Source organism: Mugil cephalus, chromosome 6, assembly GCF_022458985.1.
Source record: "Mugil cephalus isolate CIBA_MC_2020 chromosome 6, CIBA_Mcephalus_1.1, whole genome shotgun sequence".
NCBI lineage: Eukaryota > Metazoa > Chordata > Actinopteri > Mugiliformes > Mugilidae > Mugil > Mugil cephalus.
In genome coordinates this window covers 22,046,091-22,071,932 of record NC_061775.1, presented here as the reverse complement: position 1 = coordinate 22,071,932, position 25,842 = coordinate 22,046,091, and the positions used below count along the sequence as shown (strand labels likewise).

The window sequence follows — 25,842 nt, the reverse complement described above, 5'->3', positions numbered from 1 at the left end:
CCTATCTATCTATCTATCTATCTATCTATCTATCTATCTATCTATCTATCTATCTATCTATCTATCTATCTATCTATCTATCTATCTATCTATCTATTTTTTATTTATTTATTTATTTTTTTTTCATGTTACACATAATTTTCAACCCGCTTGGTAAGCTTTATTACAAACTAATTATATGCAACAGCACACACTTTCTTGGAACATCAGATTTATAAGACAACATGTAAACATATGTTGCTGAATATTTACAAGAAACAAAGAATGTTAATTAGTGGGGGAGAAATGTAGGTTAGTTGATTGATGTGATGCAATATTTTTTTTTTTTTTGGTTTGAAGTGGAAGTGCGCTAAAGTGATCAATCTTTCTAATTATATGCAGAAGCTGAAATTTGGAGACTGGTATGCGCTAGAAACTGTGCACGTTGCTCCATCAACTGGCAAAGTATTGGGCTGTTTTTAGGTTCCACCACTTGTTGACAGCATTTCCAACCACTTCGTTATTTTTTATTTTTGGTTGTGCTCGGCGGGGCTATTATTTCTCATGTTTTTTTTTTCTTCTTCTTTTTTGTTGTTTTGTTTCTTGTTTTTTTGTTGTGTTTTTGTTTTTACTGTGCTGGCAGGAGGCGCAGAAAAGCACATGAGTCGCTGTCATTCCGCGCAACATTTGCGGACGGGAGGAATCCAGTGAGCGTACTTGTTGCGAGCCATACGGCGGCGGCAGCGTCCCGGAGCTGTCAAACATTGCGCACAGCCTCTCAGTCTTTAGTCAGAGGAGTAACCAGACTAATCCATCAGACAAACAACTCGGAAGATTAACCTTTTTTTCTTCTTCTAAACCCTTGGCGAAACTAGTTGTTGCCTCCGCACCCGGAAGCCTGCTTTTTGAAGCCATGATCATTTTTTTTTGTCACATGGCTTTGGAGAATTCAATAACAACAAAAAATGGCGACAATCACGTTGCTCTGTGTGGTCTTGCTGCGTCATTAAAAATATTCATGTAAACACGGGACGCTGAACGGGAAATTTGCAGGTAAGGGAGCTCAATAATAGCCTTACGTCCAGTGCGGAGTGGATGCAATTAAGATAAAATGATTATATGTGAATCCCATAGCGTGCTGTTTGTTTTTGCTCAGAAAAAAGGGGTGTGTGTGTAATGCTGGGCGTTAACGTTTGGCTGCACAATATTCAATGCGAACGTTGCACTCATGTTTTGATTTTAATCGCTTTTTTAAGGGGCACGTTTAGCCTAAATAAAGCGACTGTGCGCGTTTTTGCGCGCTGGCACAAACAACAGTGGCAACGTTTATTTGGCCAACTTTTATTTAAATTTTTTTGTGTGTGTGTGCGTGTGGAAAACAGCAACAAGGTGTGACAGCTTTTATTTTTATTTGTCGCCCTTGACAGTAATACAGCTAGGATCCACTGCTAAGCTATATATGAGTGGCTGCTCCCTTCACTGGTAGTAGGTTATAAGCCTTTCCCTTGTTATTTACATTGAGGATTTACGCAACATGGACGCGCTTTCATCACAGGGTCGCTCTCTCTTTTTTTAAACAGTCTCTTGTCAACAAATGTTACTTTAGGTGTGTCAAGCGTGTCTGTCCTCTGCCCTGTTTAGTGTTACGCACGTCGCTTTGGTGCCCACGTCCGACGCGATAATATTTTGGGCCAGTGCCCCCGTGCAGCGGGGCTCTAATGGAGTTGTTTACATGAAGCGCGGAGGGCGGACTGACGACGACGAAGACGACGGAGGAGGAGGAGGAGCGGGAGGAGGGAGGAGGAGGAAGAGCCGCTACGTCGGCCCGAGACGCGACAAGTGGGGGCGGAGCCTGCGAGGAGAATCATAACAAGTCTGACATCACTCGGCCTTGTGGTCGGTATGAATAATATACAGGAGCTGGTCTCCATCGAGTCCGAGCAGAAAGCAGGGAGAGGAGGAGGGAGAACAGTCTTTGCACTCCTGATGTATTCGTTTATTTCTTTATCTTACACCAAACATTAACTTCTGTACCATGCATAATGGAAAATTAACCCAGAAACGGATCCCAAATGCACATCCAGCAGGTCTATATAAGTCTCAAAGTGGAAGTGCAAGTTAATCCTTGATTATTCGGCTAAACAAACGTAATTGTGGATGTTTTAGGAATGACAAAAATATGATACAGTAGTATATATATATTTATATGTGTAAGGAAAATCCTTAGCCCTCCTGTTATATTGGGGAGTGGGGAGGCGCAAAACTAACAATCAGAGATGGCACAATATACTTATATACTCCTCTCAGATAATCACCGTCCAAACAGGGGCTCTCTGACAAGTTTTAAATCACTTTGAAAGTTGTGGATTAAAAACGTGAAAAGGAATGTTTCAGTATCATAAATGGTTAATAAGACTTGGATTTAAACAGGCATTAATCATCAACAAAGAGAAATTGTTTGGTCACAGTTGTTGCACGTTAAAAAATAAATAACAGTCTTGAGAACCACAAGTAAAATTAAAGATAAAATGAGACTGAAATAAAATGAAATAGTCGAAGTAAACATTTACAAAACTAAAAGAAAAAAAAGAAACTAAAAAGAAAATCTAATATAGCGTATAGCACATGCTGCGTGTTAAGCCTTGTTATGTAAACACGTTTTATAAAAGACATCAGGATCTCACTTTTGAAGGCCAGGATCGGCTATCGTGCCACTTTCGTCGCGCAGATACCATCACATGTCACAGATCTAAATAAATTGATAAACTAACATAGCACCGCTCTGATCTAAAGCTTATGTCTGTAGCCACCCAGACTCAATGCTTTAAATTAATACTTGAATGTAGGAGAAAGGATGTCTTATAACCTTTAAAAAAAAAAAAAAAATCTGCTTTTCTATTTCTGTTGCCCCAATTTGCTGTGGAATATAGGCCTATCTGGTGCTGTTAGTTTGCTTTCTAGTGCTCTCATGTTTAGAGAGCAGACGCGTTCAGAGTGGTGAAAATGTCAGGAACTAATGTATTTAAGTTAGGGATTCTCAGGCGACTTATATATGTCTTTGTTTCGTTGTAGCTGCTGTTTGGAAGGGCTTCCAAGTTATTGCTGTGAAGCCTGTTTTGCATGAGATGGAAAACGCCGTTATCTTTGCACCTGCTGACCATGTAGCTCGTTTTTTTTTTTGTTTTGGGCAGGTGACAAATGGAGCGAAGCCACAGACTGCTAGATTTGACAGGCTGCCCTGGTTCAGTTATCACAGTGCTGATGCTGTCCCCATCGAAGGTACAGTACTGTGATAACTGAAGGATGGCTGCCAACTTGACACTGGAGCAGCTGTCGAGGCGGACGGCCGAGGAGCAGAGGAAGGAGGGGCGAGAGGAAGGACCGAGTGAGTGGATATTGTCTTGTGCCGATAAATAAAAGTTTAACAAGATGTCAAAAGGTCCATGAGTCTTTCTTTACAAGCTGAAACACCCCGCTTGAATCTAACAGAGTGGCACTCTTATGAAGGAAGTATAAGTGCAGAGGGCGTTAAACTCATTGTGAAATTTTATTTTTATGTACTGCATATAAATGTGCGCAACCCTTAAAGTTTTGAAAAACAATGGATCTTAAAGCTGCAGTCATTCAACCTCAGCCGGAGCTGCACCAAATAAATAAGTTAAACTACTGATATTGCATCTTTTAAATAAAGCTCAGATGATTTTTTTTCAGCTGACATCAGCAGGTTGATCTCATCTTAATTAAATGCACACGACCAGACACGCAGTCTGTGAAATGCGCAGCAGTTATTTTGCTTCCCTTTTCCTTCCCTCCTGTCTAGAGTTTCCTGTCAATAAATGTAACCGATAGGGTGGAGGTGGTGGTGGAGGTGCTGGGGGTGAACAATAATAAAAACATGTGCTTGCTCTAAAGGGACACTCCTTCATTGGTGCGCTCTCAAGTTTTTGTACATCGCTCCATTTCCCCTGTGCACATTTTCAGTCCAAAGAAGGTTTTATCTAGATGAACTTTGCACTGATAGGTGGACTCACATCTTCATTAGGTGCACTATTGTAAACCAATGTGTTCTCATATAACAGTCCTGCACGTAATTCCCCTAAATGCATGACTGTGTGTTTGGTTTATTTTAAGGGAATGCTGAAGCTAAGACTGAGTGGAGGACAGTTACATGAGTGGGCATTTGTTTTCGCTGGTGTACCTAATGAACTGGCCGACCGTAGTAAAGTTCTAAAAAAAAATCTCTTAAAAAAAGGTAATAGTATCAACAGCGTGGTGTAGGTGTCCCACATAGTTGTCAACAGGGGGAGCTACACGTCTACATTTAGTGAGCTTTATGTCTAAGATGTTGATTTATGTACCTCTCTCATACACTGTGGTGTAATCTGAAAGCTTGTCGATAAAGTTTTTAAAGCAAAGGGAGTTTTCGTTTGTCATGATTCGTATTTTCCATAGAGTTAAATGATTTCCCCTGACAGTAAAGACGCCAAAACATGAAAAAAAAACTAAAAAAAAGTACAAGTGGACATGACTCTAAAGATCTACTAATATCATGCTAACGACTAATTGTCTCATGCCCTATGACGTGAGACCACGTCACTGTTGTTTTGGTGCCTCTCGGTTCATTTTCTGAAACACTTTACTTCTGCAGTCCTTGATGTCAAGACTGAAACGTTCTGAACACTATTGTTCTGTTCTGAGCACTATTTTGAATAATAAGACGCACGGTTTGAGTCATGTCTCGCAAACCACAGGTCACTCCGCACCTGTCCGACTCCTTGGCATGTCACACTCAAAGGGTACACACTACTGCTGCTGTGGAAATCCCCTCACGAGTCATGATACATATTTTGTTTTTGTCTCACTCTAACCTCAATCTGCTAATCTCGCCTTGATTCACATGTTTTTCTCTCTCAGACCCATGTGATCTCTAGATATTTTGTGGTACGGCTTTCTTTTTTGTTGTTTTGTTTTCATTAAAAAAAAAAAAAAAGTAGAAAGTACCAGGTCTGTCAAGGGTGACTCATTAAATGAGAACAGGCGTTCAGGTCCACTTATTTTCAAGATAGCGCCACGCTACCGTTTTGGCAAATGTCTGTGACTTTGGTCGCTGCTGATGTCCGTGATTGTGGGGAATTTTCTGCACACTTCCCTTAACGCGAGGCACTAAGTGACTGCTGGGATGTGGCTGGGAAGTCCCTCCCTTAAAGTGAGCTACACATTTCTTTTTTTGTTGTTGTTGTTTGTTTGTTTGTTTGGTCTTTTAAGGAACATTCATGCCCTCCTTTTTTTTGTTGCAGGTAGGAAGTAGTTTTTTTTTTTGTTTTGTTTTTTCTTTCCCCCTTTGACTCACACTTATTACTACTGCGGTGACTCGTGTCACGTGGTGCACTGTTCCCACTCCAATGTGAAAAGAAATGCGGGGGCAAAAATATGACAACTACTTTGGCAACTACTTCTCTTTAGGTCCCATGATTTGGATTTCATATGCACTGGATAAGCAGTGATATGAATTAAAATATACAGCAGTGTAAAAAAGTTTTCGGACACCCTTATATTATCATGAAATATTTGTGCATCAGACAAACAGATTCCATTTATTTAGTTTGATTTTTACAAGAAAGAAAACAAAATTCTTGACAGTTTCAATATGTCAGTTCTCAACATTGTCAGTATCAAAGGCAACAAATAACAGAGAATGTGTTCAAAACTAAAAAAAAAAATAAATAAAAAAATAAATCAACCATCACATCATCAAATTAATATTTAATATTCCCGCCATTAGCAGCAGTAGAACTCTAATCCTGGCTGGCATGTTCCCCACAAGCCTTTCACACTGTTGAGGCATAATCTTGTCCCATTCTTCTAAATTTCTTGGTTTGAATTTATTACCTTTTGCTAATCCACCACAGATTTTCAACAGGGCTCAAGTACCTGGGGATTGACCTGGCCAGTCCGGGACCTGGATCCTGTGCTCCTGCAGCCAAGTTCTACCAGCCCTGGATGTGTGGCAAGGGGCATTATCTTGTTGAAACGTCCAGTCTGCACCTCGACGGACCAGAGCATGCGGGTTTGGAGAATGGCACAGTATTTTGCAGAGTTCAATGTGCCATCACAGAGAGTGAGATGACCAACACGGCAGCACTCGGGCATTTTTGACAGCAGGTACTGTACATGCTGGAGATAGTGCTTCGCCTGGTCTTCTGCGTACCCTCACATTAGCAGGAGGAAGATAAAGCTAGAAACTGGATTCATCAGAGCACAGAATCGTCTTCCAATTTCTGACCAGTTCTTGTGTGCTTTTGCCCAACGACGCCGGGGTAACCCCTGTCTCTCACCGATCAGGGGCTTCTTGACAGCCTTGTAGGACCTTAAGCCATGATCTAAAAGTCGACCACGTACAGGGCGGGTGGAACACTGGACACCAGTTTGGTTTGACCACTGCTGTTGGAGCTCCCGTGATTCGTCATTCGCCGGTTTTCCCTTCACATGATGACCAGGATGCGGGACGCCCAGATCTTGGTTTGCCTTCCAAGCTGTTAAATTCGTCTGTATTTCTGCAGAGTGGATCCAACTGCTGGAGGACTGCATCTGCACTTCCTGGCGGTCCGGCGTCATCTGCACCCTTCCTGGCTGGGAATCTGTACCTTCAGGTATGTTTCCTGCGTTAGGTTCCCTATTTTAGACATTTTTGTCTGTGAAGAACTTTCAAATGTACTGGCTTTATATAGACAAGGAGCACAGCAACAGAAAAATGTGTCTTTTAATAATAATAATGATAAAAAAAAAAGAACGGCCTTCATTAGTGGATCACTGGTACCAAAATGAACCAATACTCAAAAATTCTTTTGAGTATTTTTATGGCTGTTTTAGGATTTATTTAGTATTTTGCCTGTGACTGCACTAAAAGAAATTGCGCTTGAAGAACTAAGACTGATTCTTAATGCAATATTTTACAAATGCATGGGGTGTCTGAAAACATATTTTTTTTCTCACCATATAATATATACAGTATATGTTTATCAAGGGGATGTGGAAGTAGATGCTGTGGGCACAGATGTGATATTCTAAAATAAATGTGTCTAAAATGCCTGTTTAAATGCACACACCATCTTCGGTTCGTGTAATACGTGCTAAATACGGTGACTATGAATAGTTAGTAACGTCTGCAGCTAAATAATGTCCAGTCTCTTTCTTATGTTCATGGCGCCATTTATTACAGATATTTATAATTAATAAAACGTGTCTGTATCAACTCACAATCAGTGTGATTTTTCATCTCCAGACTCCTGTCAGAAAACGAAAAACACTCCGTCATCATGACATAGAAGCAGATATGAAAGATATTTAAGTTATAAAATAATGTGGATATACTGTATAATACTGTGTAAAAGAAAATATACAGTTGTGGTTGCTGGACAGTAGTTTGCAATCTAGACCTACAGCTCTTCTTCCCCTTTTTCTGCCTTTTTTATTTGTTTGTTTGTGTATTTATTTTTAAATGTTTTATTTTATTGTTCTTTTTGGAGGGTCTCCTGTGTATATCGGTGGGTAAAGGGAGGGTTGTTGTTATGAGTCGATTACCAGCTGCTTTAAAGTTACTTGTGCTTTAAATCCAGACGTCTTTGTAATCATTATATAAATTAAATGTAGGGTTGGAACGATTATTTTAACATCTTTAAAGCTGCTTATAAAAAAAAGGGAGAGAACAAAAGTGAGGAGAGCGAATGTTAAAGAGTTAAACTCACGTTCAGGATAATTGCTCTTCTTTTTTTGCCGCTGGAAAAGACTCAGAAAGTTTCCGGTGAACAAGCCACAGTCAAAAGGACAGTTATGCAAATTTGCAATAGATGGGGCCCTTGCAGAGGTAATTGGAAAAAAAAAAGCATGTTGTCAGAGTGGTGGAAACACAATAGCAAAGATGTTTTAGGCAAAGCCTTGAAGACACTACCTACATGGTTGCCACCTACAAAATGGCAAAGTTGAACGATGACACTCCTCACGTTGCGTTCAGAAGTGTTCAGATGTGGTGCACAAGTCCGTGGGGGAGGAAATCCCTGTTTGTTGCACTTTGATGAATCAGAAAGACGTAACACCGATCCACAATACCTCCAGGACTTTTTTTTAGTTTAATGTCCCACTTCTCTGTTTCTCTTTATTGACCTACAATATGAGGAAATGTTCACACCTAAATACTGTTTGCATATGTTGCTGCGGTCCAAGCATTTCTCTGTGCACGCATAATAATGTCTCTTGATCTAAAGATTCTTCACTGGATCCCAGCTCTGACCATTCTTTCTGTCATCCATAATTAAACTCTCAAGGAACATGCAAGCATTGTACGCTTGTTTGCATCATACGTATTGTCTTCTTAATATTTCTTCTTCTCCTCTCATTTCTCCTTTTTTGTCTCTACCCAGACTGTCTCAAGCAGTTGTCCCCCCACCCCCACCCCCACCCCCGCACACCTTTCTCAAATGAGCTATGTTTTACTCAAGTCTTTAAAAGGGAGTTTTTCCGTACCACTGTCACCTGGTGCTGCACTGGGAGTTTTCTGGTTCTGGTTCTTGAGATCATTTGAATTGTTATTGACGTCATCCAAATAAAATTGAATAGAACCAAACATCAACTGAATTAAGTTTATGAAATTTGACTTCGAGACGACATGGATGTCAAATTTGGTCCATTTTGCAGCATAAACACGGTCTACAGTTTGGGGGAAGTTAGGAGCCTCCCGACACACCTTCGGACGTTTTTACTAACAGCTAGCTACTCCAACAGCTGGTGTGGAAAATGATTTTTTTTTTTCTTTCTTACTATGTGGGATTAAAAGACTGCAACGGCCCATAGCAGCTTACAAAAAGATTTTCCTATGCATCTTGGGGACCACCTTCTTGTCTTTAAATACAAGGGGGAATCCCCAGTGAGTGAATAGATTTCAGAAAAAGACGATCTTGGGCGGAACCACAGTTTCGTGTTTGAACAATATATCTTTATTTTCCTTCTTTTTTTTAAACAACAAAATGGTCACAAAAGGGAAAGAAAGCAAATAAAGAATCAAAGCTGTACTGAGATATTCATTTTCCACCTATGGTTTCACATCACTGTGGATATTAGCATATCATCATAATCATGCAGTGGTTAATGCTTAAGGTCAAGGAGTATAACTACTGTAAGTACATTTACTCAAATGCAATTTACTTTACGTTGGTACTAGATTATTTCTCATTTCTGCTACTTTATACTACATTTATGAAGCGATTATTTTTCAGTGATAACTCATACTTTAGTCACAAGTTACTTGAAGAATTTATTTTTGAAAACAGTGAGTTTGTAAAGCAATTTTTTTGATTGCCCTACAAAAAGCTATTGTGTGTCATTGTTATATTTTAGATATCTGTGTTGTGCTCTTTTCTTTTGCACCATCATATATATGTTCATTGAGCCCTGAATAAGTAAAACTCTCATATTTAATAAAGAAAAAAAAAGTACAAAGATTGAAGACAAGCCTGAGAAAGGGAATGTTAGTGACCCTGAAAAGGCATCTGATGAATATTTTGGGAACATTTGTACTAAATTAGTTGTAAATAAGTTAAAACTTACTGTAGCTCCAACTATTAAAAGTTGCTGAAGTATTGATAACTCTTGCCTTTGATATTTAAATATGTTTTACATAAGTTAGATTTAATATTCAAGAATTTTACTTGCTTAGTTTTCAGTGGTACTTTTGCTCGACGTCAGGATCTGAAGTGATGGAGCGAGAGGTTATAAACCTATATTCTGCTGTGTTAATGATGAAAAATCTCCATAAAGAAATATAATAGAGAACAAGCATTAATAGATATAGAAAAGGAGGAGCAATATATCCATGCCATGGGACTAATAAATTAATATATACAAAAGTATCCAAAACAAAAAAGCGTTGAAAAAAGCAACTGGACTTACAGAGTTTTTGAGAAGATGTTTCAGTTCATCCAATTAGGGAGAACAAGCGTGAACAAGTTAGAGTGAACTAGTGTTACTGATGTAATTCCTCTGCATTGTGTTATGTTTCAAGATCTGTATTATCTAAAACCAATAATGATGAGCTTTGACCTCCCTCAAGCGAGACCCTAAAATGAAGACATACCACGGGTACATACATTTACATTAATCCATGAAACGAGGTCCAATAACACACGAGAGAGAGTGGAATTAGGAAAACTGCTCACCTTTCCCACAGAGCACAAAAGCCAGAGGGAGAGTTGTGGCAGGACAAGGGTCTTCATAAAAACTAGTGTTCCCTGAAAAAAGAACACAGGGAACACAGGCTAATTGAGGTTCCACCTAGGGAGGAATAACTACAATCATGGTCAGGTATGTAATTGTAATTATACAATTGTACACATGACCCTTGTTACACAAGCTACCTGGATGAGAGGCGAAACGTCTTCTCAAAATTCTACGACAATGTTGTCAAACTCATTTTAGTTCAGGGGCCACATTCAGCCCAATTTGATCTCAAGGGGCTGGACCAATTCAGTTCAATTCAGTTCAGCGTCAGTAACAATACAAATTGTCTCCAGATGTTTTACCAGTGACATAACACAACAATAACCTGAAAGTAATGACAACTACAGATTTTTTCCATTTTTGTTTTTTTTAGTGCAAAGAAGAACAAGTAAATAAGGAGAATGTTTACATTTAATAAGCTATCGTTTAAAAAAGAAAGAAATTTCCTAAGAAAAATAAGTGTAATTTGTGCATGTTGCTGTCTGGTGTTGTGTCCTGTCCACTTCTCTAAGTACAACAGAGGACATAGCAGTTATTTCAACTGAAAAATTGCAGTCTTCCATGTAAATTGTCAACTTGCAAATTCATCCCAGATCAGATTAGACCCTACGGTGGCACGCATATCTGACACCTGTGCCTACAAGTTGCTCTACAAATCCAGTAGAGCAATTTTTTTTTTTTTTTTTTTTTTCTGGATATACCACACCTTCACAAACACAGTTTTGGAGTTTGTTCCGGTACAGTACTTTAAGTGGAAATCGTGTTTCCTTTCTTGACAAATATACAATCATTACAGAGAATAAAATAAATCAGAAAATATAGCGAAGAGCTTGAAAATGGCACCGATGAGGATGAGCTGATTGTTTTATCTGATCAGGCAACAGCCACGGCACCCAGTCTGCATCTCCATGAAATGTCGTGAGCTTATGTCGTCATCGTGAGCGACCGGCCCCTCAGCCAATCAGCTACCGAGTGTCACAGGCTGCCACTGCGTTGTTTTCGGGAAAGGGGAGGAAACTTGTCAGGAAGGGTTAGCACGAAGAGAAGAGGACGGTGTAGGGCTGCCGCACGCCGAGGATTTCCGCGGAATTAGCGTCTTATTTCGCTCCTTTTGGATACTCGACATTTTTCTGGGGAGGTTTGGAAGTTCGAACAAACGACAGGCGACCAAGAAAAAGCCTCCCAAAAGAGGAGCTCCAACTCGGCCGAGGCGCCTAATGCTTTAACGAGGCGGAAGTAACTTGCCAGCTGTCTGGCGAAATCTTGGTAGGTGAGTAAATAGCCGTTCGTGAAATGTTTCCATCGGTGTGTTTCCTGCTCCCGTGGGTGCTCCCACTTGATTTTAATCCTGCTCCGTTGCTGTCAAGGGGGGAGACGACGGAGCTCCTGTTTACTTATGATTGTCAAAGTCAACAAACAGGCACGGCGAGTCTTCGTCCATTAGGCGTCTCGATAAGAGAGCTAAAACATTGGTTGTAAAGGTGATTGTGGATAAATTGAACGCAGGGTACGAGGAAGATTATATGAGGGGGATCTGTTGTACGTGTATACACACGAATGAAACGCCATTTCAAGACTGACACTACTCATTTCTCTCACTCGAGCCTGATTATTGTCGTTACTGTGTAAAGGAAATGTAGGTGGAGAAAGGGAAAAGACTTCAATCGTGTTGGATGAGAAAGAAAATTGAAAGTCCGTTGATTATTTTCTTTTTGTCTGGGACCACAGGGGCCACGATGACTAATAAGAGCTACCGCTTCAGTTCCAGTGTATTTCGATCTCTTGAATTACATTAATTGCCAGAACAAGCAAAGAATAAACTAACGTGACTCACTTTGTGCCCCCACCCCCCACCATCCCCCACCTGTAAAAACCATGCAATGACCATTTTTGAGAATCAGTTAAGTAATCAAGCATGAAGCCTCGAGTGGTGAGTGTTTTCTTCTTCAAATGTGAATGTTTCCCGTTGTTTCTCTTTTGCGATCGGCCAGGCTGTTGGCCTGACGAAACAAGAACTTGAGATGGGACTTTCCAACTATCCTTGGCTTTTTTTTTTTTAAAGATCCTACAATTAATTGGTTGATTGGAAAAATAACCCGCAGATTCTCTGAGAGTTCATTGTGAACTCGTCAGCCGCAGCCCAGTCTGCTATGCAAATATTGTGCTAAATTAAACAAAATCCTGTTAGCGAAGGGTAAGTGGCTTCACACATTTGAGGTTGACAGGAGTAAACACGTCCTCAATCACGCAAACAGACAGAACACTTTTTTTTTTTTTTTTTAGCCTTACCACCGCGTTTTTTTGTAGCTTCCCTCAGCTGAACTCGCCACAGCAAACTGGTAGACTTTAAACATTTTAAGGCGACCTACATTTTCATGATATCCGACGAAGCAAGTGGCAGGTGTAATCACCCTTGAAAGAGCTTTTTGTGCCCATATTGTTCTTATTACCCAATTAACTTGGATATCAAAGCTTGTGGACTTGAGTACATGTGTAAGTGACTGAAGAGAACTGACATGTGACACGATAAACACATTGGATTTATAATAAGGTTATTTTCACATGCTTTGATACAGGTTGGTGATCAAAATCTAGAATGTGTAGTAGTTTGATCTTCGCTTAAGTTCATTTCAGTGGAAGAAAAGCGAAAGGCCCACCTTTTGGTATTCACCCTGGTATTTAACTTCAGAGAACAGTAATCATCACCGAATTTGACCTTTTCTTGCGATAACCAAATGGTCTCTGTGACGTTACTGCTTTACCAGCATATTTTCTCCCCGCTGTGGTTTTGAAGCTTTCAGCAAGTGAGACAATTTGTGGCACATTTTTGTTGAAATGAGAGCTGTTACAAAGAAAATGGTGCCATTGTTTTCACATTTTTACAGTTACCCTTTCCTTAACCTGCATTTATATAAAAGGAACAAAAAAAAAAAGACTGTCATGCAAATTGAAGAGACATTGCACACTTCGAAAATGTCTTATAAAATATTGGTATTTATTTAAACATTATTGTTTCTAATTTCACTGTTTCCTTTCTCCTTTTTTGGTTTAAACTCTAATTATCAGTAATATTGTGCTTTAAAGTAAATACAAATTATTTTATTATTTTTGAATAAATTCTCAAGATTAATATAATAGATTTAAAAAATGTTTTGAATTATTTTTTTTAGGTGATGAATAATGAAGCTGAAATGATAAAATCCTTTATTCGTGCTTTCCTTTGATAGACAGACACAGTTGAGGCAGTAGCTTTATAAAAGATGGTTGCATTCAGACTGAAAATGAAATGAACGCACTTATGTAATCCTTCATGGGTCATTCAATTAATAATGAATCAGCAATAAACAGTACAGAAAAGTCTATGGTGGTATAGAGCACCAATTAAGTAATTACTTGACTACTGGTCATTTCATTGAATGTCCTAACCTAGCATGCACACGAGCAATAATGTTATATAGTGCTGAGCTCTCATGATATCAAGCTAGAGCTGACCTTTTGTTTTGTTAATTCATCAATTAGTTGAAAACAAACAGTTATTTGGTGGTCAATAAACTGCTGTCAGTTATAAAGCCAAAACAATAAAAGGATAGTTCCTTCTTATGCTTCTAGTTTGAGGATTCTCTCTTGTATTTTAATAACAAAATTCAATAATCAATTGAGTTAAATTTCAGGTGTTGTTTTCATTATCAATAAATTTTCTGATCAGCTTCAGGATTACATAGTTAATATAGTTAATAAAAGTAATCAAATGGGAAAAAAACTACAGCCCCAGTACAATTTCTGTCACATTATTTATCAAGTAGAGTAACAGAATTAGTTCATGATTCATTTTCAGGAATCATCTAATAAATAATTTGTTTCAGCCTTGCACTTAAGAACTTATTGGTTAATCAAAAATATTGGCAGCATTTAATCTCTAAATATTTGTAATCAAGTAAAAGAAGGAAAAGCCTTTTTGATCTCATTTCGTAACCCAACGATTCCTAAGAATATTATTTCACGAACGGCAACACAAACAAATCCTCCCATTTCTTCCCGGATTTTTCCAAGCGCCCCTAAAGGCAGCACTGCCACCGACTCCTCCCTCCACCTATGATAAGGCGCCTTTACAACACGTGATTCCGTCAGTGGAGGAAGCCTATCTGCAGTTAAGTGTGTGGAAACAGTGAGGGAGAGAAGCAGAGAGAAGTCAGCTGTAAAGAGAGTTAAATAGATGGTGAAAAAAAAAAATTGTGCCAAAGAATTGTGATCTCAATTCTGAGGAAAAAAAATGTGATTCACTTTTTTTTCTAGAATCATGCAGCTCTAATTACAGGAGCAAATGCAAAAATGTTGACTAACAGTGTTCAGGCTTTGATACAAATTCTAATAGCACAGCTCATTTCTTGACTCTTTGGTTGTCGGGCTCTATTCATTAATGAGTTCTTCCTCTTCTTTATCAAACCTACGATTAGTTATGGGTATGGTGAGGTGTGGTTTATCAGATGAGTTTAAAAAAAAAGTCTGTAAATAAGTTTAAATTTGAATTCAACCCTTCAGTTTAATAGAGTATAACTGGAAACCTTAGACACTTAAGCTTGTGCTTCAATGCAACTAACAGATGTGGCCTTGGACATACATAGGGGAGGTATTTCCCAAGCTTTCCTTGGCTTCCATCTCTCCTGCACAACAACTAACAATGTTTATACTATTTTTAATGTTTTCTGTCTTCAATGTGCAAACAAACAAATCAAATCAATGCTACTAACAGATGTGGCCTTGGACATATCTACCATTTTGGAAGCATGGTTGTTTTTAGTGCTGATAGTTTTGTAAGAGTGATGTAGCCCCAAACTATCCCCGCTAACTGGTTAAACTCAGAACTATTATGCCGAGATGTGTGAAGATGAGATGTTAGATGTTTGAATTTCATGTTTTTGTCAAACTCGACAAATGAGCAGGTCATGTGGTGGTGCCAAGACCACAAGGAAATTGTATGATGAGGACTGTACATTATAGAGGTTCCCATGTAATCATAAGTAGTATATTTTCTTTTAAAAGGGTACTTAAACAAAACTTCCTACTGTCCTGTAAGCACATATTAGTTATTGTTATTTGATTTATAATGCAGAGTGATTTCACTTATTCGTTGATATTATATTTTATCTGTTATATATTTTCTGTTTTAGTTATGTTGTTCCTCCCCTTTCCCACTTTGTGGATTCTAATGGACATCCTACTAATCTAAGAATAAAAAATAAAGACTACTGATCGCATTTGCCACTTTCCACCAATTGTTGGCAATGTGACCGCCTGTGCAGTGCCCCTGACCCATCCCTGTTTTATTGTCTTGGCAATGAAAGAAGAACAAGCACATTGCCCCAATGGTTTCTCAGGAACATTTAACCAAATAACATTTGACTTAAATACTTTCCAAAGGACTCAACATTATCGTGTGGTCATGAACAGAAGGAGTCACAAAACAGCTGCTCTCGGTAGAAGGCAGCCGTGGGACGCCAGGCTGTCATGGGAAAAAAGGAAGGCCCTGTCTATTTTAGTTTCACTTTTTATTCCTCACAAGACTTATTTTCCATAGTGCTTAAACTTTCAGCTCTGCTGTCACACAGAGAAGATTTCTATTGATTTCATCGCTGCTATATAATCTACACAGTCAAAATAAAAAGAAAAAAGATATTATTTGGAAAACAAAAAAAATCATTATTTCCTGTTTAGAGTTTGTGATGGCCTCTAAGGCCAGAAAGAGTGATAGCACAAATTCTAGCTCTCTTAATATGGCACTTACTGCATTCTTTATTTTCTGGAAGATGTAGGTGCTAGTAGAGGCTCTGTTTGTCATGTCTTGAGTTACCACACCCAAGTACACAAATGTTACCTTTGTCAGACCTAGGGATGGGCATTGATAAGATGCTATTGATACTGATACCAATATCGATTCTGCTTATCCATCTGTTTCTTTATCAGTTCCCTTATCAGTTCTTCTTGTGACGTTTTTGGTCTACAAAAAGTAGGGGGTCGTGGTTTCGTGTAAACAACTGAAAAGAGAGTTATTGAGTTTCTAAACAAGAGATAAGAGCTCGTGTAAATAAACAAATAGGAAACTGGTCTCTGGAGCCTCACTAGCAATGCTATGTTGGGACTTGGTGCACTTGTTGACCGGCGATTGTCGTACACATGGCGCTCTTGGTATTTAATGCTGTGTGTCGTCGACAATCATGCTTCAGCATGTTGATGGTGTTTTTGCCCTTAAAATTATGGTGCTGCACTGTGAAGCCACACTTTGGCACGTTTCTCTAAGCCATAGCGTCTTCCTTGTCATCACATCAGTGTCACATGATGTGAATGTGCTTCAGCCATTGGTGTTCAACGTAAAGATTCTTCTTCTTTCGATTTATGGCGGATGGCAAACAACCTTTAGGTGCATTACCACCAACCACTGGACTGGTACGTAAAGATTTGTCATGAAAATAATCGATAAGCATGAAGGCTAATGATATCGATAATGATATAATTGAACCAGTTGGAAACGGTTCTTTTAAAGAACCGGTTCTTGACGACTTTACAGAATGACTTTACTGAAGGTAAAATAAAAGCTTGAGATGCAGGTATGGACACATCTAGGTGAGTGATAAGGCAGCGTTTCCGCCGTTCCGCCACCGCTCCTTTCTTTTCTTTTTTTACATTGATGCAAATACACCACCGCCGCATTTCTCCATCATCACAGCAGAGTCATGCACTGCGTTGGGTACTTCGGAGTACTATGGTAAACAAAAGATAACTATCTTGCTCACTATCTACTCTTTGGGGTTTTTAATTTACCAGCTACCGTCACTTTGTAAACTTTCTCAAGTGTCTTGATCCGCTGGACGGCGCTCGATTTATCAATAAAGAGCAAGGTTATTATGGCCCAGAAGTTTAACACCGCATGTCTGTTTCGGTTTATCATCTCCTCTTTTGAGCGCTGAAGTTCTCGGTACACGCTGGTCTGTTGACTGGTCATTTAGCTGTATTCCTTTGATAGTGCGACCACAGTACATTCTGGGTCACATTAAAGTCCACCAACTTAGTGGCAGATCTCTTGCGAAATTGTTAGGAATGCTTTCCAGAAAAAAAGCTCCGTAAGTGATGTCTGTTCATTTATGTGATTAGACCCTTTAAATAAGATTCTGTTTTTGCAGAAAAATGAATAAATCAATAAAAGAATTGTCAAGAATTTACAATTTCATACTGTGTGTGCTTCTATCATTAGAAAATTATTCATGCAATCATCTTGATTTATAACCCTCAGCCACTTCTTTAAACAGCACGGCATAATCACAGTGTTTTCAAGGTACAAGTTATAATCTGAGCTTTGTTCTTGTCTCTAAATAACTAACTAGGTTAAGATAAGTAAATAAATGACACACCCATTTCATGTGTTTGTTGGCTTGATACAGTGGTAGACATCCATTAAAGACAGCAGTTACAATATTCCATTGTGCCACAAATGATGACGATTTGCATGAAGAGTTGCGAAACCGAAGGCCATTTATACTTGAGCGCCCGTCAGTCTGGCTGGCTCTGTAAAAATGACACTCAGTGCGTAAACTTACATGCAGAGCTTAATCGAGCTATGCTCAAAATTCAACTTTCTGACTACTGTCCCTGTCCCAGTTTACATGCAGTGGAAGAAAATCGAATCACTGATGGGAACATGTCCTCCTCCTCCACACTAGGTGGCGATATGTGTCTTTTCACTGGGTTAATACCACATTAATATGGCTAGCTTTCCGGTTGACCTATTACGTCATATAATAAACAAGAGTCGTTCATGCGGCAGGTCGGCATTTCAAACAACAACCATGGGGACAGTAGTACATTTTTTAATCTTGTACGTAATGTTCGCGCTACTTCTGGTGCAGATAAGATGCACGCTATCCCCCAGACGGTTCTTCTAGTGGCTCGATTCATCTTCTTCTGCGACCGGCTTTTTTGGATGTTTTTGGTCTGGGATCACACGCCAGCGCAGTAGTTGTGGAGCATGTGCAAACGCATTATCCGATTGAAAATTGCGGTTACCTTATACATGCCGGGCGAAAGTCGAATTCCAATCACATTATCTGGGCGTCTTAAACGAATAAAGGGAACTCCAATTTTAATTCGAGTAACGTGTTTTCATGCACTTAAGTTCTCCTGTTATAGTCTGATTAAGCCAATAATTTTTTTTTTTTTTTTTCACGTGCATGTAAACACATTTTGCCAGTCAGGTTAAGTTTTGTTCCTACTTCCTGCTTCACTTCACACAATTTCACCTAACACGAGTCATACAAACGTCTGTAGATACAGAAGAAACCCGAAATACCAGAAGCAAGCTACTACCAAACGGACCAGTCACAACTCTGTTACCGCGGTGACACTGAGCGCACGTGAGCTTCACCGCTAACGTCTGTAAAGATTTTGCGCTGTCACTGTAGCTTCTGCGTCAACTTCACAAGGTATAAACTACCTATGAGACTGAATTTCAAGTGCTAGTTGTGATGCACGTGGAGATGGATTTGAATTTTAATGGTGTGTCCACGGCTACTTACCGTCTGGCCCAGGTCGGATGTTAATCTTTGACCGTATATGGACAAACCTGTCGTGACGTCACCCATTTGATTCAAAACCTCGAAAATGAAGCTGGAAGTGGGCGGAGCCCGCGGTCTCAATTTTGGATGAACTTGGATACTCCAAATATGGACATGGAGGTTGTGTTGGGGTGGAGCTAAAGCAGCCCAGACCTTGAAACCCGCCCAGCTAACTCTCCGCTGCCGCCTGTCACTCAAAGGTGGACCGCCCTTAATTATGCAGAATATTAAACCTTTATAAAAAATACATTTACAAAAAAAATCCCACAGATACTTGATCAGTTTGGGATCTAGGGAATTTGGAGGCCAGGTCAACACCTTGTGCTGTTTTTGAGCCCTGTTAAAATCTGGGGGGTTAACCACGTTGAGTCTCCTCTGACGAGTTTATTTGTTAAAGATGAATTTATTTATCCCTGTAAGGCAGCTGAATTCTCGCGAGATTATCTTGTGGCCTATGCCAATCCTAAAACTGCCTTTTACTTTTCTCAGAATGACTACAAGATTAGTATACCGATATGCTAACCACATAGCTAGCTACCCTGACTGCTTGCTAGCTTTCAAAGCTACTCAGTCTGAACCTTGTTCTGTTTCAACTTTGACACACTCCTACTACAGGACATGATTTCTTCATATAGTTATGTAGTTGAAGTTAGTCCATGATACAGTAGGAGACAAATGTTTCTTGTTGTTTTAAGTGTCTGTCCTTGACAGATAGTTTCTAAAAACTACTTCCCAAACTGTTGTTTAGGTTCTTCTAAACGACCATTTTAAGTATGAGTCTGTTACAGATAACATCAGGAAGAGACATTCAGACGTCGGGTTCAAGTAGGAGGAAAAGTGAGTTAAACCGAGACTGTTAAAGTAACTCACTACAAAAAGGAAGAGGGATGACTCACTGAAAATCTCTTCTGGAGAAATTCAGCTGTAATAGGTGTGAATGACGACAAAGATTAGCTTGACCTCTTTACTCACACATGGATATGTTGGCTTCAAGTCACAAGATTTACAAGGATAAATATTTAAAGCCATTCGTGGCACCCTAGAGAGTAATTTTTTTCACGAGTTGGCATTAGTTACGACAAGTAAGAACGGACAGTGATGAAACAGTTGAGCAAAAACTACACAGTCTCTCACTCACTGTGCCCTCACTGCTGTATATAGGTCATAGGGTCTTGTCTATTTGTGTTTCCTCTCTTTGTATGTTTGTGTATATTTCAGTTCGGTTCAGTTTATGCAATTAGCATTTAAGCCCCTCCCCGCAAACTAATGAAATTTACCTTCAGCATACACAAAATACAATGAAGGATGAAACTAATCGAAGCAAAGCAACTCTTAAAATACGCAATATGTATTAAATCTCAGGTCCCGGGAACAACAAACATTCATCTTTCATCTTCCAGCAATCGTTTTTTCTTCATAGCTTATTTCTATATTTTTGTAACAGTTTTTTTTTTTTTTTTAATGAGGAAGTTGACCTACACATTTTCATTTCACCATCTTAACTATTCCACAGGTTGACACCTTGACCAGAAACACATCATTGTTTAATATTAGTTCTTGTTTTCGTTTTTCTGAAAACCCTCAGTTCATACGGACTCTCTCTAATCTCAAACAGCCGCCGGGTACTTTGGCAAAGTGTACATTATCTATGACATCTCAAATTCAACTAAATCATAAAATATAAGGGTTTTTAAATTGAGTACATTTGCTAGTTCTGTAAAACTTCCTGTAGCTCTCTGTTGTAATTTTAAAGAACCTTAAAGGATTGTTTGCTTGTGTGGTATAATATCAAGTGTGAGAAGGTGCTTGTGCAATGATTTCTTCTGAAGTATGTTGGTGTTTGGACTGCAAAGGAATCAGGGCGTTGTTTTCTGTATGGAGATGACTGGATAATTGCGTGTAATTACCGCCTTGCTGTAAATTATAAGTGTGTCATTCATGACTCTATGACTTATTATTCTGTTTGTGTTATCTAAAAAATACAGTTATCTCTAGAATCATTCCTTTTCACCTACAAAAACTGTAGGATTAGTGCTGCTTCAACGCCATGTATACTTTGTTGAATGTCGTTGATTGCCTGATATTTGCATAAATTACTTGGCAATTGTACAGTTTTCGTTGGCTTTCACAAACCTTCCCCCTGTACACATTCGCCTCGATGTTTGTCTGGATCCACAAATCAGACAATTCTTTTTTTTTTTTTTTTTTTCTCCTTTCCAGCTTCTGAATGCCTTCTCTGTGGGTGATGGAGTTGACCAGGCAACTCTGTTTAAAGATGGGGAAAAGTAAGAGGGCCCAACTATCCTCCTCCCCTGCTACCACCGTGGGCCTCGAGATACACTTCTACGTACCAGAGGTGCACCAGCTTGAGTACTTAAAAGGCTGCTTCACTGCTGAGGAACTCTGTGTGGATGCAGCCAAGAGATGCTGTGAGTAAATAATGCTATAGCAGATTTAACTTCTTTGCTTATTCTTTCTTTAGATCTGCAATGATGAGTGTGTTGTAAATCCGACTATGACTGTAGTATGTCATACAAAAGTTACATTACTTTTGTACAAAGAGAGACGCAGATGTGATGAGAGGTAGAAAAAGTCTGGCACCGTCGCAGGAGGAATTTAAAAACACTGTTTAACCAATAGGCAAATAAGACTGATAACAAACAGTGCAAAACAGATAATGTAATGGTGCAGTGTCCGTATGTTTGTGTGCTGTCATGACTACTCACAACAAAATATTATGATGCAGAATGGAAACTGCTTACATGTAAGGAGTGAGGAATTCAAGTAGCCCATTTTCCTAGATATCTCCTCCACCAGATTTCCTGACAGTCAGTTAGCTATTGTTTGGATAATTGTCCTGGAGCAGATGGAAAAAAAATCTTTAATGTCTTTAGAGGCCCATTTTCAGGACCCTTGGGCATACTCTCCCCTGATTATGTCACTGCTCTTTTCATTGATTAAATACATGATATCTATTAATGGAAATTTGTGTTATGGAGGTGAGCCTCTCCATTTCTAATGGCCTTCTGTTCCATGGAACATATTTTCTGTTAAATTTCTGTCATTGTTTGACAAATAATAATAACAATAATAATACAACCAAGTGAGATTAATCTGGTGTAGCATGTAGCTCCTTCTGTTGATTGTACTCTTGATCTCTTTTATAAGCAGATTGTTCTCCATTTTCCTTAAATGCTCTCATCAGATGGACTGCGAATAGCCACTGCCCCAGTGTAATGACTCTAATGGTCGGAATATTGACATTTTCCTCCTCTTTTCTCTTCCCTTTCTCAGCAATCTCTCCCCTGTGCCATAACCTTTTTGCCCTGTACAACGAGAAAACTGGCATCTGGTACCCCCCCAACTATGAGTTCAAGATCACAGACGAAACCAGTATCAAGTTACACTACCGGATGAGGTAAGAGTTGTTGTCGTCAGTGCACATTTAAAAAATGACCAAACATTGACCAAATCAAACCACGCGGAGATTAAAAATGCAAAATTGAGGCCATTCCAGTCAATCCCGTACATTCAGCCCACACTATTAGATGTTGGTCTCAACCTCAGGCTACTCCTTGTTATGAAAATTGACCGCGAGGAAGTGGAGTCTTTCCTGCACAGTGGGGAAGGAGCAAGGGTTGGTGAAACACCAATTGTGCCTCCATCAGACTGCACGCCACAGCCAGGGAAAATATTTGGCTTGACAATGGATCCAAACCACTGGCAAAAGATAAGACTATTCTTAGTTGTGTTACTCCTTTCCCCTATAAAGAGTAAGACTTTAACCTTTGTCCTCAACAGGAATTCAGAGGTTTTTGCCATTTTCGGCTATTAGGGTGGGCCCCCCAAGATCGAATTAACCCAAGTTGAACTTATTCTTCCAGAGGATATAAATTGCCATGTGGGTGATGTCACCCCAGCTGAGTTGGATGTGTTTGCGATGGCCTGTCTGACTTGCAGTTGAGTTTTGCGATGTCTGGACTGCAACCTTCCTTTTGCAGAAATGATGTAGCAACTCGGTGTGGGCGTACAATATGTTGAAATCAAAATTGTGACTAGCTGCTTGGTCTATCAAGATCTTTGGCTTAATGGCAAAAATGAGAAGGGGAAGCAGCCAGAGGTATCTTTGGTAATGCTCGGTGTTCAGCAAAGAACCAAGAAAGTCAGACTTGACAGAGTTGCTTTTAAACCTTTGGTCATAAACTAATAGAATCTCAGAAACTGCTGAAACTGCATTGGAACAGAAACTGTTGTTTTACAACCTTTTCATGTGATGCCAAGAGTAGAATCTAGTGATAAAGGGATAAATCGAACCATCGTACTCGGGTAACGTGAAGAATTTGGAGCAGTGATGGGGCTGGTGAGGAGGATTAAACATGACATGCCAGCGCTGTTACATTTGTCCTGGTCAAGATTAACACGACACTAATTTGTTCAATGTGGAATTAATGCTTGCACGCTTTCTTGTTATATCCTTTGCTTGCGCGAAGTTTGAGGAATCAGGAAGTACTCGGTGCTGCGGTAACACTGTGGAAAGCAAGCAGAATCTGAAGTGTTGGCGTAGTGACCAGTTTTACGATTGATGACCCAGTTGTACTAGTTTTTATTACTTTGAAGATAGATTAGTAGAATTGCAGTGAATCCACTGAACAAGTTGGGTAAGCGTGGCATTGCATGCAAAGGGGAAAACAACATTACTGTGGTGTCATTTACACTTCCTCTTTCTCTGTGCTCTGCTTTGACAATAGCTAGTCTAGAGAAGATTAAGTGCATAGAGCCTTATTGTGGCATGCGTTGTGTGCAGCCTGCTTTGTCTTCTGAAGTGCACACAGCCAAACAATCGGGTATTGTGGTCAAGTCTTGATATACATATAGTCTTAAGCATGAACTAACTGTGAATGTTTAAAATTGCATGACATGGTTGTTGAAATATACCAGTCTCAATAAAAGTACTTGACAAAAAAAAAAAAAAAAGACAAACTTGATCTGACTGGCTCGATGCAAATTTGAGAAGGCGTTGCTTAGTTATCTCAAAGAGTCCCATCTATAATTATATTTTCATAACAGTTGACTCCCTAGCCAACATTATTTCAGTAGCTGTTTTTTTTTTTTTTTTTTTTATCTACTGTTGTTCACTTTTGCATGGGTCTTTGCTTGTTATTCAAAATTGGCCCTGGTTTGGATTACCCCTTTCCATGGGGGCAGCCATTTGTCAGTTGTTGGTCTAGAGACAGTGTAGACAGATATCTGTGTTGCTGTAGGGACCGATATACGTGTATTGTGTTTCCTTTGAAAATCATGGGCTAGCTGGAAAATGGTGTAATTTCCCAAGAAGAATTTTGCTATTTTTACATAGAAACTGAAAGTGGAAGGACAAAATGAGGAAAATGTCATACAAACACTCGATTGCCTTTTTTAAAATTTTTTTATTTTTATTTTTTTGGTCTGTGCATGCGCAGGTGCTTCGTCAGCAATAAGTACGATTGCTCTCAGCATACAAGTACTGCTTCAGGGTTTAGCTCTTCTCCTAATGTTGTAATTCCTCCATTGTCAGGAATCATTTCTGTCCCCAAATACCAACAACCTACAAATACAACGTTGAGACTTGCTTTGTCATATATTAGACTGACATCCTCTTACTTTCGGTCAATAATTTCAAAACCTGAAGGTAAGTTCCTGCACATCTAGGCAAGCCACAGCAAAACAAAAGGTTTTCTGGAAATGACAGGACATTAAAAGCAATAAGTACTTTTCTTGCTTTCACATTCTGTATTACTTCCGTTTACATGTTTCACTCTGTCTCTCCTATCAGGTTTTATTTCAGGAACTGGCATGGCAGCACTGAAGGAGAGTCACCAGTCTGGAGACACTGCATCAGTAAACTCAGAGGACAGAGCACACAGAAAACCCCAGAGGGAACTCCTCTACTTGACGCGGAGTCCCTGAACTACCTTTTTGCCCAGGTTAACATTGCCTACTTAGAATGATGTGATTCCTTAATACATCCATATGCATATTTCTCTCGTTGTATCTGGAGAATTCACATAAAAGGATTTTATCTTTAAAAAGATAATTTTGCAGTGTTAGTATGTGTTTGGTGTGTGTCTGATTTTCTGCTAAACATGATCTATTTATATGTCTTACACAGGGCCAGCATGACTTTCAGACTGGCCTGATTTCACTGAGGATGTCCCAGTCAGAGGCAGAGCAACATGAGATAGAAAACGAGTGTTTGGGCATGGCTGTGCTTGCCATTACTCACTATGCCATGAGCATGGACATTCCCTTGACAACTGCTTCTCGAGAAATCAGGTAATTCCTGCAGACAGCGTAGCGAGTGCTTGACGTTTTGATTGCGTCATTCGTTACTAGAGTTATTCTTGGATATTTGTTCGTACTTGCCTGGGAAGTGGTACAAACAAGATGTAAATTCCATCCAGTTTTTTTTCCCCCCTCCACGTACAAGGGGTTGATTCATATCAGTATTGAAATTCCTGTCAGAGAATTGAGCGTTCTGACTTTATCGGGAAAATACTAGTTTTTGCGACTGGAAAAGACTTCATACTTTACAATTCATCTTTCCGAACCACAACTACATCTTAAAACCTGTTGCTAATATGCATCCCTCAAAAAACGTCTGTCTTCATCCCACCAGCTACAAACGTTTCATCCCGGACTCGATGAACCGCACCATTAAGCAGCGCAATTTCCTGACCCGCGCCCGCATCAACAACGTGTTCAAGAAGTTCCTCAGCGATTTCAACTCTCGCACAGTCAAGGACAGCAACATCACGCCGTACGACCTGAAGATTAAGTACCTGGCCACTCTGGAGGGCTTGGCCAGCAGCCTTGGCAGTGAGCTGTTCGAGCCCGTCTCGCTCAGCGTAGTGCAGGAAGGAGATCTCTGCAACGGGGGTTACTATGGTAAGGCCACCGATTTGCAGTCCTATGTGGGACGCTGCAGCTCAGTGAGGGTTGTTGTTTGACTTAT

The 25,842-nt window shown here is 39.6% G+C and overlaps 1 protein-coding gene and 1 long non-coding RNA gene across 3 annotated transcripts in view; both read left to right on the top strand.

Annotated features, from left to right (window-relative positions):
* The first annotated feature begins 167 nt into the window (after positions 1–167).
* LOC125008902 lies at positions 168–3,409 on the top strand. Its single transcript, XR_007112926.1, has 2 exons — positions 168–1,032; positions 1,621–3,409. It is a non-coding gene; the product is annotated as an uncharacterized LOC125008902 (long non-coding RNA).
* A 7,840-nt stretch (positions 3,410–11,249) lies between these two features.
* Positions 11,250–25,842, top strand: part of jak1 (Janus kinase 1) — a 34,998-nt gene continuing 20,405 nt past the window's right edge. Inside the window, exons 1-6 of one of the 2 annotated variants that reach the window (XM_047586438.1) lie at positions 11,250–11,514; positions 21,072–21,280; positions 22,146–22,269; positions 24,664–24,814; positions 25,000–25,163; positions 25,507–25,775. In XM_047586438.1, coding sequence (XP_047442394.1) covers positions 21,079–21,280; positions 22,146–22,269; positions 24,664–24,814; positions 25,000–25,163; positions 25,507–25,775 — 910 coding nt within the window. In that variant the 5' untranslated portion in view covers positions 11,250–11,514; positions 21,072–21,078. Of the gene's footprint in view, positions 11,519–21,071; positions 21,281–22,145; positions 22,270–24,663; positions 24,815–24,999; positions 25,164–25,506; positions 25,776–25,842 lie in introns of both variants that reach the window. The other variant, XM_047586437.1, reaches the window with a different exon arrangement.